Source organism: Poromitra crassiceps (assembly GCF_964638095.1).
Source record: "Poromitra crassiceps genome assembly, chromosome: 3".
Lineage (NCBI taxonomy): Eukaryota > Metazoa > Chordata > Actinopteri > Beryciformes > Melamphaidae > Poromitra > Poromitra crassiceps.
Window position 1 is genome coordinate 58,440,396 of NC_139625.1, and position 13,458 is coordinate 58,453,853.

At 50.0% G+C, this 13,458-nt stretch overlaps 1 protein-coding gene across 1 annotated transcript in view; it reads right to left on the bottom strand.

Annotated features, from left to right (window-relative positions):
• Window positions 1-13,458, bottom strand: part of spega (striated muscle enriched protein kinase a) — a gene marked incomplete at both ends in the record, with an annotated part of 91,054 nt that overhangs the window by 16,365 nt on the left and 61,231 nt on the right. The window contains 9 exons of the mRNA XM_083633094.1: window positions 3,440-3,607; window positions 3,770-6,554; window positions 7,010-7,075; window positions 7,577-7,619; window positions 7,762-7,914; window positions 8,095-8,121; window positions 8,254-8,426; window positions 8,527-8,604; window positions 8,708-8,765. Of these exons, the coding sequence (XP_083489220.1) occupies window positions 3,440-3,607; window positions 3,770-6,554; window positions 7,010-7,075; window positions 7,577-7,619; window positions 7,762-7,914; window positions 8,095-8,121; window positions 8,254-8,426; window positions 8,527-8,604; window positions 8,708-8,765 (3,551 nt within the window). The remainder of the gene's footprint in view (window positions 1-3,439; window positions 3,608-3,769; window positions 6,555-7,009; window positions 7,076-7,576; window positions 7,620-7,761; window positions 7,915-8,094; window positions 8,122-8,253; window positions 8,427-8,526; window positions 8,605-8,707; window positions 8,766-13,458) is intronic.

Below are 13,458 nucleotides of genomic sequence, written 5' to 3' on the forward strand. Positions count from 1 at the left end.
TTGGATTTTTTAAATTAAAGATAGCACCACAGCGTGCTTAAAACTAGTGGGAACCACACCTGAGGCAAGGCTGTTGTTTATTATTTTTTGGATGTCAGGTCCGATAGTGTCGCAAACCTCTTTAAAAAGGCGAGGGGGGACCACATCTCTAGGGGAACCTGAAGGTTTCATATGAGCGATGGTGTCCTTTAAGTCAGACAGAGACACAGGCTCAAACTGGTCAAAAACAGCAGAGCAGGTGACAGGGACAGATGGGTCATACAGAGGGGGTGAGATGCTGGCTCTAATGGTTTCAACCAATTTTTCACAGGTTTCCGAGGTAGGTTCAAGACAGACTGATTGGAGGGTATTAAGAATACTATTTATAGTGCTAAAAAGAACACAAGGTTTATGGCAATTATTAGCGATAATATCAGAAAAATGTTTGGTCCTTTCAGCTTTAACTGTTTTCTAGTATTTATACCAGCTGTCCTTTAACATGCTGAAAGACACCTGCAATTTGTCCTTTTTCCACTTGCGTTCGGCTCGCCTGCATTCTTGTCTGGCAGCACGGGTAGTGTCATTCAACCAAGGTTCCAGTTTAGGTTTGGGACATTTGATTTTGAAAGGAGCAACAGTGTCCAGGATGTTACGGCAAGTGGAATTGAACAGGGTGGTTTGCTCCTCAGTACAGAGGGAGAGCTCAGAGTGAGTCACAGCGGCATTTTTAAAAGCAGCCGAGAACTGAGCAGCGGTGGAAGGTTTAACTACACGAGACAAACGAGCTGGTTTAGGTTTAGGTAAATGACAGGGAAGAGAAATCTTAAATAAAACAGGCATGTGATCAGAGAAGATTGCATCACATACAGTACTTCAATGTTAAAAACAGGTAGGCCACATGATAAAACCAGATTGAGAGTGTGTACGGTGGCGCAGTCGGTAGCGCTGTCGCCTCACAGTCAGAAGGTCCTGAGTTCAATTCTCGCCTGGGACACTGTGGGCGCTGTGGTTGTGTTCCCCCCCATATCTTCAGTGCCTACTGCCCAGGTGGGGTATCTCGTCGTAAGGGCCTTTCTCTCTGTGTGGAGTTTGCATGTTCTCCCCGTGCTCTCCCAGGGGGTTCCTCCGTATATAACCCCCCCACTAAAAACATGCAGAAGATCAGATCGTCATCGTCATCCGACCAGTGACGACAACATCCGAAGCTGGTCCCCGGGCGCTGTATGAGAAAGCGACCACTGCTCCTGGCCTGCACCTCGGAGGAAAGGACATGCTTGGATGGGTTAAATGCAGAGGACACTTTTCACCGGCCACCGTCAGCATGAGTGTGTTGTGGCCGCATGCATGTATTGTGGTGTTCGTGTGACAATAAAAGACGGGCTTGTCCGTTACGAGAGTTACGAGAGTGTCCATGCTCTTGTGTAGGACCTATCACAGACTGCACAAGATTAAAAGAGTCAATAATGTTTAAAAAGTCTTTGGCCAGCGGCCTAGAAGGACAGCAGACATGGATATTGAAATCTCCGACAATTAAAAAGCTGTCATATTTTGGCATAATGCCAGCCAAGAAGTCGGAAAAGTCATTGATGAAGTCCTTGTTATATTTAGGAGGTCGGTATATGACAGCGCATAGTACTGGGTGAGATCGATCTAGCTCAAACATATTCAGTTCAAAGCTGGAGAAAGTGACAGAGGATAGCGGCCTACAGTTAAAACACTCCTTAAAAATAGTAGCTACTCCTCCTCCTCGCCCGGTAGCCCTCGGGGAGTTAAAGTATGTACAGTCCGGCGGTAAGAGTTCAGAAAAGGCGCTTGACTCACCAGTACTAAGCCAGGTTTCAGTTACGCACAGAAAATCCAATCTGCGGGAAGTGAAGAAGTCATTCAGAATAAATGTCTTATTTGCTAGCGATCTAGCATTAACCAGGGCCATCCTGGTAGGAGCCGGGACGTTTCCCGTCCGCGGTGCCCGGCCCAGCGGCCGGAGGCTTCGGGGGTTCACCCCTCCTCTGCGGATACGAGGAGAGCGAGCGTGGGGGATCTGGATCTCCTCGTCCGGGCCGACAACAGGTACCAGCCAGGTGTCTGCAGGCTCCAGAGAGCGCAAGGAAACAAAGTGGCGATGATCCGATCCATATTCAGCCAGGATGGCACGGGGATTAGTCCCGGGAGCCAGTATCAAACATGATTTTATTTTCACAAGCCGGCCGCTGCGTTTCCCCCGGCGTCTATGCCGCCTTTTCCGAGGCTGTGGCGGGACAGGGGCGCGGCAAAGGTGAGCAGGTATTCCCGATAGGAATGGGGGGAGACATCTCTGCCTACCCAGGTCATACTTCACCAGATTTTCAGTAGTAAGTCGGATATTAAAGAGTGCGTGGCGATCATAAACCAGCAGGGAGTCGACATTTCTTGTGGCAAATGACAGAAACAGCACAATCATGAACAGAGGTGAGCATGTACATTTTGTTATATGAAAATGTCACAAATTATGAAGCTGGCTGAGATTCAAGAGGCCAAATAACTGAAATATGAAAAAGCATAAATTCCTCACTCAAAGAAAAAAAAAATCAGGAAATGACAGGTGTTCATTTTTCCAAGCTCAAGGTTAATTTAAAAAAGCAGGACCAGACAAGGGTTTGAGTTTTGTCATTATACCAAACCAAACCTGACACAAATAGCATCATTCCTTAATTTCACAATATGTTTTCCGTGAAGCTGGCCCAGCGGCGTGGACAATTGGGCCGCGTCTCCGGGCGAGATGAGCTGTCTGAGGGAATTTTCACACCGCTGATTATCAAGCAGAGACAAATAGCCTCGGTGGTTAAATGAGTTATACTCCACATCCCGAGTGGTGAGAAATAAAGTTAACATGCAATGTATTGTGCCTGACATCTGGGAAATATATTTCCCACCGACAGCCTCAAAGATCACTTTGGCAATCTTGCTGTTGTTGTTTGTGCATTGATTAAACAAAGACATGAATGAATAATGCCACAGCTGATTAGCATGACATCAGTACCATTCATCCGCATTATGTGATGAATATGAGAACAGGCAAAAAGCCATTAAGCTAATCTACTGTTAAGTGACATTAATATTCATATCAATTGCATGAATATTTATATCACTCTAATTTAAAGTCAATTATCTAAAATCATCAAAGATACATCACATTATGAAGATAAATATTTCCTTGAAAGGCAATTGGAGCAGTTATTCCTCTGATAAGATGACTCACTCGATGTAGTTAATTTGTGTTTTTTACATTTAGGAAGGATGTTTTCTGTCAATTTAATATGAATGAAGAGGGGGGGAAAGCATATTTTGCTGCATCCTCCTCACAAATAATACATCAAATGCAAAACAATGTGTTTTGAGTGTTTATAGCAAATGCTGTTTAGGTGCAGCAAAGCATTTCAATAATTTATCAACCAATACTACATATTGACAAGCTACTTACAAGCTAGGGACAATGTACAGGAGCTAGTGATGGTGGCTATGGGGTTGGTCGCTAGACATTCATAAAGGCCAGCATCCCTCCGGGTGGTCTTCATTATCATAAGAAGCTGCCTGCCATCTGGGTGGGAGATCAGGTTCATTCTGTCATCCACCTCCAGTGGTTTCCGATCTGGAGTAGACAAATTTAAACAATTCAGCAGCAGCTCCTGGATAAAACCACAAGGACTACATACACATTGTTGTTTCAGATAGCAATACTAGAATGCCTCTGTTATTTCTGAACAAACACTGCTGAAAGTAGGTATTTCTACAAGAGCATTCTGCAACCTACCTTTCATCCATGTAATTTGTGGAGGTGGACTGCCAGCTGGAAGGCAGCTAAGAGTGACAGGATCCCCCTCCAGTAAGACGTGGTCTTTCAGCTTGATGTGGAACACGGGGGGGAAATCTGAAGCGGAGCGGCTAAACTGCTGCCGGTTTGACAAATCCTCTTCTTTGGGGACAGATGACGGGAGATCAGGTTGGGAGGGGTTTTTGTCTTTCTTATTCCTCGTCAAACCCCACCTGTCCCATCGCGATCGCCTGTCACCCTCTGGAGTGTGTGAGACTTTTTCGGAATGAATGCTAGAGGCGGATTCAATCGATTCCTTCGATGCTCCGGCGCCCGTCTGTTTGGCCAGCTGGTTCTCGGGAATGCCCATTCCTTTGAGTCCTCGCCCTTCAGACTGGGAATGACGATGGCGGGTAAACAGGGGGGTTCTCTTCCCCTCTGACTTTGCCTCAGAATCCCCTCTTCTCTCCTCAGATTGACTGCGGATTTTGGTGGACATTCCCGCCACTTTGTTTTCAAACCTCTGGCGCATCGCCAGGACGGGGGAGTCGCTGACCTTCTTCAAATCCTTTTGCTCCGGCTCGTTCTGAATACCCTCAGCTCGCATCTTGGCCTCTTTATCTTTCCTCTCTTCCGACTGGGTCCTTAGTTTGGCAGTGATTCCTGCCACTTTGGACTCAAACCTTCGCCGCATGGCAAAAACAGATGATTCTTCAGCCTTTTTTTGTTCTCGCTCATCTATTTGCCTCTGTGCCCCCGCACCGTCCAGCTCTTTCGTATCCAGGGACTTAGTCCGACCAATAGCCCAAGAAACCCTCCGTTTGCTGGACGAAGCTTCTGACACCTCCTCAGGTTTTTCCTCCCTTGCCTTCTCCTCTTTTGGTTTCTCTATCTTTTTATCAGCGGATGACGATCTCTTGGCCCGCAAGGAGAACCTCCCAATAACACCTAGGCCTGTTTCCTTCTCCACTTCCCTCAAGTCTTGAACAGATTTGGATTTCTCCTGCAGTCCTTTGGATACCATTTCTAGAGGTGACCCTTTTGGTCCTGGCCTGTAAATTTCTTCACCCCCCTCACCCACCTTCCGGCCTAGTACAGGAGATTTCTCCTCAGATTTGTTCTTGGTCAGTCTCCGGAGACCTCGGGTCAAAGATGACTCCCGTTTCTTAAATCTGGCTTCAAATACCTCCTCTGAGTCGATGTCTTTGATGTCTGTTCTGAGCACAGGCTGCCGAGGGGTGGTTGGAGTAGTTGCCACTTTGGCGAATACTGCTGGATGTTCAGGTAATGTGGGGGAATCTGTGCATTTAGTTTCTTTAGGTGTGGCTGTAGTGGTAACAGCAGAACTTTTGGATTTGTCGGACGGTACTATAATGGTCTGCATAACACTTGCATATGCAGATGACGGTTTACTATTTTTTGGTGTAACTGCAGGAGAATCCCTGTCTCCTTTTACCTCTTCTCCAATAATATGTAATTCCTCATTTTCTTTCTGTTCTTCTTCATCATCCTCCTCTATGACAATTCTAGGAGCGAGTACAGAGGGGGACCTATCTTGTGAATGCAAACTAAATGTTTCTACTTTATTTGCCTTCTCTAAGCGGTCTTTGGTCCATCTCTCTGATATCTCATCTACTTTTGTATTCTTCTCATCCATATTTTGAATCTCTTCAAGTTCTTTGACATGGTTCTGCTTTTGCTGTTGGTCCGCTCTTTCTGGGGTGGGTAGTATAAAGGACATGCTATCCGTGGATGAGACAGAAGGAGACTCAAGCATTGCTTGTTCTGTTATTGCGGACATTGAGGTTGCCTCTTGGAGGTTTTTCCCTTCTATGCTACCGTGGCCCAGGGATGGGATCTCTAAGGGGGCTCCAAACCTCCTGTGCAGGGGCATGGGCTCAGAATCCCCCTGAGTGAAGGAGGTGCTTTTCCGGAAAACTTTGGTCTTTGGCGTATCCTCTCCGGGACTCTCAGAAGACGCAGCTCTTGTGAGTGCTGGTGGCCCCACTCGGGATCTCCTCAATTTCCGATCAAGAGACCCCGTTCGCTTTTCATCATCCATACCCAGTGTTTCAAACAAGGGGCCTCGCAGGCCACTCATCTTCTTGTCCATGCTTCCTCCTCTGAGCAGCCGCTGTCTCATCAGTTCCAGTTTTAGGGCATAATCCTCCTGGCTTAGTTTAGCTGCCCCAGGGCTTGGACTGCGATTGGGTAGTTCCATAGAAACAGCCTTTTTCATGCTCTTTTTACTTGCCTCTGATTCCTCATGGGTGGTTTCCTCTTCTGGATCAATGTGGAGAAGCAGTGCTGAATCAGCAGAACTGCCCCTCCTCATAGTAGCCCGCCTGGATTTTGTTTGTGAATCATCTGACTCCACACTGGATCCTTTCTTAAGGGGTGCTCGTTTTGTCATTACCACTTTCTCATCATCTCGGGTCTCTTCTTGATCTGTTGTTCTCTTATTGGTCCCTCCTCTTGCACCTGCCACCTCCCTGTCCTCCTTTTTACTTGTTGCATCAATAGTACCATTGGCTCGTCCAGTGGCATCGTCATCCCCCGGGATCTCATTAAGGGAGACTCTGGAACCAGAAAAGACCATGGACAGAGGCATGGGAATGAAGGGAAGCTCGTCCACATCTTCATCTGAGTCAGAGGATGAGGAGGGTGGCGGGGAACCTTCTTTCAGATGCCGGGCCACAGCAATGGAGATGTGGTTGGACGAGTCATTAAGGAGCTCTGGGATGGTCCGCATCACCATCTTGGATTTATAGCTGATCAGGGAACGCTGGCAGAAAAGACAATAAAGGGCAGGGTGAGTGAAAATTCTGCATATGAAATAGTTGAGATAGTTTCTATCCTTGTTTGTCCTATTTTATATTGTCTTTTTTAATATAGTCTTTGGTCTGAGTCACGATTCAAGTACACTATGAGCCTTGATTCATCTCCAAAACTATTTGCATGTTTATGGTAAATGGACTGCATTTATATAGCGCTTTACAATGTGCCTACATTCACACAGACATTCAAACACCGAAGAGGGAAGGCTACCACGCAGGGTGCTGGCACAGCCATCGGGAGCAATTAGGCAATGTCTTGCCCAAGGACACTTCGACATGCAGACTGGAGGAGCCGGGGATCGAACTCTCGACCTCTTTTATCCAAAGCGATTAGTGGATGGCCCGCTCTACCTCCTGAGCCACAGCCGCCCCCGTTCACAAATTTGTCATCACAATGCCATACCTGCCATCGCCTCCTCGACAAGACTTGCTTCAGCATTGCTGTGCTGATGCTTTTGTTTGTCGTCGACTGCAAGACAAAAAATAAGAAGGGAGTAAACATTAACCTTATGCATGTATACAAAACTATTAATCAATGAATAGCCTAATGCAGTGTGATCGTTTTCCTTTTTAAATCACCTTGCCTCGTCCTATTGGTGCACGCGCGCGCGCGCGTGCGCGTGTGTGTGTTGCTATTGAATAAGTGATCTCAAAATGCCTCCTTGTGTGTGTATGTGTGTTGCTCACTAAGTTATTGCATCAGTGATGTCACAATGCCTACTTGTGTGTGCCCCATTATGACATCACTGATGACATCATCAGTGTGTGTTTGTATGTGTGTTGCCCCCTATGACATCACTGATCAGTCTTGTCACAATGCCTCCTCGTGTGTGTGTGACATCACTGATCAGTCTTGTCACAATGCCTCCTTGTGTGTGTGTGTGTGTGTGTGTGTGTGTGCGTGTATGTGAACTTGAAACAAACAAACAAACAGACAAAGTCCTCATACTCAATTGTATAAATAGCTCACCTTAAACCAAGGATGACGAAGGCACTCAACTGCAGTTGGCCTCCTGGGAGAGGGAAAATATCCATATGAAGAAGGATGTTGCTATCTCTGCTAGATACAACCTTTTACATATTTACTATTATGCATTGTGTGATTGATTGACATATTTGTGATTAAGTACAGGGCATAGTTATTAGGATACTTACAGTCTGTCCACCACCAAAAGCTTGATGACAAATCCCTTAGCTTCTTTGCAGAGGTCAGAAAACATGCTCTCCTCAAAAGCCACGTTGTAGTTACGAATGTTTAAGGCAGTGGCTCTGTCATTCTCACCAGCAAAAGGCGATACACCTGTTAGGCTGAAATGAAAAACAACCTCATTAACAAAAATAAATAAAATAATTGCTAAAGTAATTAACTCCTATGACAGAATGTGTTGAAGCCATAAATAATCATGTACAGCAACAAAACACAAAAATAACCAATTACTGAAGCCATAACCAATGTATTTCTTATTGCTCAGGCACAAGACAACATACCAGAGGTAAGTGATAACGCCAACGGGCCTATGGGAGAGCAGGAGAGAGGAATGACAACAACATAACATAAAAGGCTGAGGTTTTATTTTGCAGCAGATAAAAAGGGGCAGCGCCTACAGTCTGTAGGCGCCTCTCCAAGCCAGGGAACAGGTGGCTCACCAGATGTCTGTTGCCGTGGAGACGGGAGTTTGGTTAACAATCTCTGGTGCAACATATTCGGGCGTGCCATATTTGCAGTAAATCTCCTCCGACATCTCCCGTTTCATGGCATTACCAAAGTCACATATGCGGATCTGGTCACTGCTGGGACTTGCCATTAAAATATTTTCCGGCTAGGAGGGGATGTACATACCAACAACAAAGTTGATTTACCAAAAAAAGAAAGTGTGAACATTTAATTTGTACACTGAAAATAATTGTACAATGATGTACCTTTATATCGAGGTGAGCAATGTCTTTTTGGTGAAGATAACCGAGACCCTCCAAAACCTGCCGAACACTAGACCGGATCTGCAGAGAAAAAGTCATGTTTATCAACAAACTCGATATTCAGAAAATAAACTAATATTATGTAAGGTATGGTGCAATGCAGCCAACACATCCTGACACAAACCTCTGATTCCATGACTGTTGTTTTCTTGGCCATTCTTTCCAGCAGTTCCTCGTGACATCTTCACAACACAGTTGAGGAAAAACAGAGATATAACCTTACTGCAACGTCCAAGTAGGTAAAAACAGAGTTCTCTATCGTTATCGGGGTTTACCCTCCAATACAGAGATATGAATATATCTTGTATGGGAAGCTGATTACAAATGGAATCAGGTGACGTGAATAATTACTTTAAGACAATCCACCTGTGGACGTGGTTACACCCAAGCCTATAAAGCCCCTGTTAACCACGCCTACTTCGACTTTTTCGATTTCACTGGAGCAGCGTGACGTGTGGTCGCTCTGTCTGAGACAATCAAAAATCTTATCTATTATATTCTGACTCTCTCGTAAACAGCCTTGCCTCTTACCTTCGGTGGTGGGAGAGAGGACGATTGCCTCTCGTGGCGGCTGTTGTCGGGGTGAGCACAAACTTCTCAGCGCTGACATATTGTCTCCAGGTTTCTGGAGGCTTCCATGTCTTGGGGCGCTAGGTGACGGTCTTGTTTCTCGGCTCCGTAACTGGACAGTGAGAGCAGGTCCGCGAGGGTGTTGTCCGTCTCCTATATAACGCTAAACACAACTTCCTCGGCGCTGACATATTGTCTCCAGGTTTCTGGAGGCTTCCGTGTCCTGCGGCGCTTGGTCCTCTCTCGGCTCCCTAATCAGGACAACGAGAGCAGGTCCGCGGGTTCGTTGTCAGCTTTCTCTCTATCTCTCTCTCTCTCTCTGGCCGCGGCTTCTGTCTGGCGAACAATTAGCCCGGGCAGTAACAACGGTACACAAAAACACACCAAAACACACAGACTGGAGCTAAAACTTTTAGAGCTCTTCCGTGTTGTTAGTCTCGCGAGGGCGGGGCCTATCGCGAGGTTTGGTGGACTGTGCATGTGTGTCAAGTTGGCAGCAAGCGCAGTTACACTGGCTTAGCACTTCCTCTCTTCTTTCAAAATAAAATCATTAAAAGGAAAGGAAGCTATGGCATCTATGAGCCATGTCTGTGTGGTGTGTGGAGTGCAGCTGCCCACTGAAGATGGGCATGATGTGTGTGTGCGTTGTCTGGGAGAGGAACATGCCTCTGAAGCGGTTGCTAATCCCTCCTCCTGTATGGATTGTTTCATTTTGCCAGCACGATCCCTGGAGGCTCGGCTTTGTGTGTTTGGGGGTAAGCGCAGGCGGGTTGCTGTAGCACAGTCTGCTCCGCCCCAGCAGGTTAAGCACCGTAAAGCGGGGGGGAGTGGGGGTGGTTCCTCAGGGGATCCCCGCCCCTTTCTCTTACTTAGGACATTTTTACCAGATGACAGCATCAGGATTGAGGCTGGTGATCAGGAGGATGTCGAGGAGGATGTCGACATAGAGGGGTTATCAGATGAGGGGGGCCTCATTGAGGGGTCCGTTGCAGAGGGCGAACAGACCAGTGAACGCAAGCGATTCCAGGGTCTGATGGTCAGGGCTTCCCAAGCTTTGGGACTGGAGTCCGCCGCGGGCCAAGCCCCTCCTCCCTCGCGCTTCGATGATGAGGACGCGCCAGGTCCGGAGGTGCCATTTGAGGTGCCTCTCCTCCCGGAAGTGGAGAACCTAATGCAGGCTGGGTTTGCAACACCCATGGCTGCACTCTCCTTTACCTCTACCAACAGGCGGCTGTCTGCCATGCAGGATAGGGGTAAGGTGGGCTGTGGCCCATTGCCTCAGCTGGACCAAGCCATATCAGCTCTTTTGTTCCCGGCCAGCCCAGTGCTGGGGCCGGCTACTCCAACGGGGGACTGTAAGATGCTTGATGCCGCACTGGCTAAGGTGCATAGGCCGGTAGCAGTTCAGGCACGGTTGGCCAATACTGGGTCCATACTAGCATTGTATCAGAGAAAGCTGGTCCGCGAGCTGAGCACCGGGTTCGATGCTCATCTCAATGCTGAGATACAACTGGTTTCATCAGTCTTGTCACAGCTGATGAAAGAGCAGGTGTCGACTGCCGGTAAGGGTGTGTCGGCACTCTGGGTTGCAAGGCGCCAACTGTGGCTGTCCCGGTCCAAGTTGCGATCAGAGGACCAGAGAGCCCTCTTGCGGCTGCCGGTTGCGCCATCAGCCATGTTTGGTCCTGGTGCCACTGCTTTGTTGCAGCAGGGCCAGGAGGCCCGTCGTTGTGCTAAGGAGGTTTCCGATGCACTGACCCCCAGGTGGTCCAGACAGTCGGGGGGCAGGAGGAAGGAAGCCCCCGCACAGACACAGAGGTCGGGCTGGGGCCCAAATGACCTGAGGGCCACTCTGGATGCGCGCCGTGGGCACGGCAACGCAGTCAGGAGGCCGGTCAGGGGCAAGCAAGGCAGAGGCGGCAGCAAGCCTAGGCCTCCGCCTTCTTCCTGACGCCAGTTTACGTCCAGCCTGCCTCCAGCAAGCCCGGGTGGGTCTTGTGGCTTGGAGGTCACTGCAGGCGAGCCCCTGGGTGGTTTCGACCATGACCCAGGGGTATCGTATTCAGTTTGCTCGTCGGCCTCCGACCTCGAGGACCCCAACGGTTGTCACGGTGGTGGGCGCGGAGCACAAGGCAGTGCTCCAGGCCGAGGTTTCTACCCTGTTGGAGAAGGGAGCCATCAGGGAGGTGCCTCAGGGCAACAAACAGGCTGGATTTTACTCCCGGTATTTCCTCATCCCCAAGAAGGATGGGAGACTACGCCCCATTTTAGATCTAAGGGGTCTCAACAGACATCTCAGGCGTCTGCCGTGCAAGATGCTGACCATCCCGAGGGTGCGACAGTCCATCTGCAGAGGGGACTGGTTTGTCACCATAGACCTAAAGGATGCCTACTTCCAGATTCCGATCTGGGAAGGGCATTGGCGGTTCCTCAGGTTCGCGTTCGACGGCAAGGAGTACGAGTTTCGGGTCCTGCCGTTCGGAATCTCCTTGGCTCCCCGCACCTTTACCAGGTGCATGGACGCCGTTTTGTCGCCTCTGCGACGGAAGGGGATACGAATCCTGAACTATCTAGACGACTGGCTCCTGTGCGCACGCTCAGAAGTTCAGTGTCAGGCTCATCTGTCCATCCTCTTGGAGCACGTGCAGCAGCTTGGCCTGCGGCTCAATCCGGGGAAGTGCAGGCTGGAGCCTTCACAGAAGACGCAGTTCCTGGGCCTAGTGGTGGATTCCCAGGCTGCGCTGTTGTCACTGACACAGGAGAGGCAGCTATCCCTCAGGGCTTGCCTCTCCCAATTCAGGCTGGGGGCCGGAGTCACATGGAGGCTGTGTCTCCGCCTCTTGGGCCTGATGGCGTCTTCGGTCCAAGCTGTCCCGTTGGCCCTCCTACACATGCGGCCGGTACAAAGGTGCCTCCTGGGTCTGGGCTTGAGCCCCAGGAGTCACCTAAGTTCCACTGTGCTCGTCACCAGGCGGTTGCGGGCGGCCCTCCATTGGTGGGAGGACGACGGGAATCTCAGCAGGGGGAGTGTGCTCGGCCCAGTGACACATCGTCAACTGGTGTTGACAGATGCTTCACTGACGGGCTGGGGTGCTGTGTTCAGAGGAAACGGTGCCAGCGGTCGCTGGAGCAAGCCTCACACCACCCAGCACATCAACATGCTAGAGCTGACAGCGGTCCATCTGGCCCTTCGGCATTTTTTGCCATTCCTGCAAGGCCAACACGTGTTGGTGAAGACAGACAGTGTGGCAGCGGCTGCTTACATCAACAGGCAAGGGGGGTTGGTTTCCCCTCGCCTTTGCGAGCTGGCACGTCGGCTTTGGCTTTGGGCATACCCCAGGGTTCTCTCCCTGAGGGCAGTCCATGTGCCAGGGCTGGACAATTGGGCGGCAGATCAGCTGTCCAGGGGGGGTCCGGACCCAGGGGGGTGGCGGCTGCACCCCCAGGTGGTCGCGGAGATTTGGCTCCGCTATGGACGGGCAGAGGTCGACCTGTTTGCATCACAGGAATCCACCCACTGTCCCCTGTTCTTCTCGCTAGGGAAGGACAATCCTCCCCTCGGAGTGGATGCCTTGGCTCACCCTTGGCCACGCGTCCTGCTGTACGCTTTCCCCCCATTTGTTCTCCTCCCGGCCCTCCTACAGAGGGTACGGTTGGAGGTGATGAGGCTGGTCATGGTGGCCCCGTGTTGGCCACACATGACCTGGTTCTCGGATATCCCGCCACTGCTGGACGGGACCCCATGGGAGCTTCCAGTGCGGCGGGACTTGCTGTCCCAGGCACAAGGTGCTCTGGTTCATCCCTTTCCCCAGGGGCTCAAGCTCTGGGCGTGGCCCCTGAGGGGACCGAACTATTAGCTATGGGGCTGTCTCCTTCGGTGGTCAGTACACTGCAAGAGGCTCGGGCACCATCGACGAGAGCACTCTATGCTTTCAGATGGAGGGCCTTTGCGGCCTGGTGCAGGGTGCACCAGATTGACCCGCTTACATCCTCTGCCCCAGCCGTTCTGCAGTTCCTACAAGGGCTTTTGGATGCCGGGAAGTCGCCGTCCACCCTCAGGGGTATGGTGGCGGCAATCAAGGCAGCTCGAGTTGGGAAGTATCGGTTGTCTGAGGAGGTAGACAAGCTGATATCCCAGTTCCTCAAGGGCGCTAGGAGACGCGTCGGCCTACGCAGTAGGCCGTCTCTCCCACCATGGGATTTGCAGCTGGTTCTAGGGGCTCTGGAGGAACCTCCATTTGAGCCCTTGGAGTCAGTGGACCTAAAGTGGTTGTCCTTCAAATCGGCCCTTCTGTTGGCGCTGGC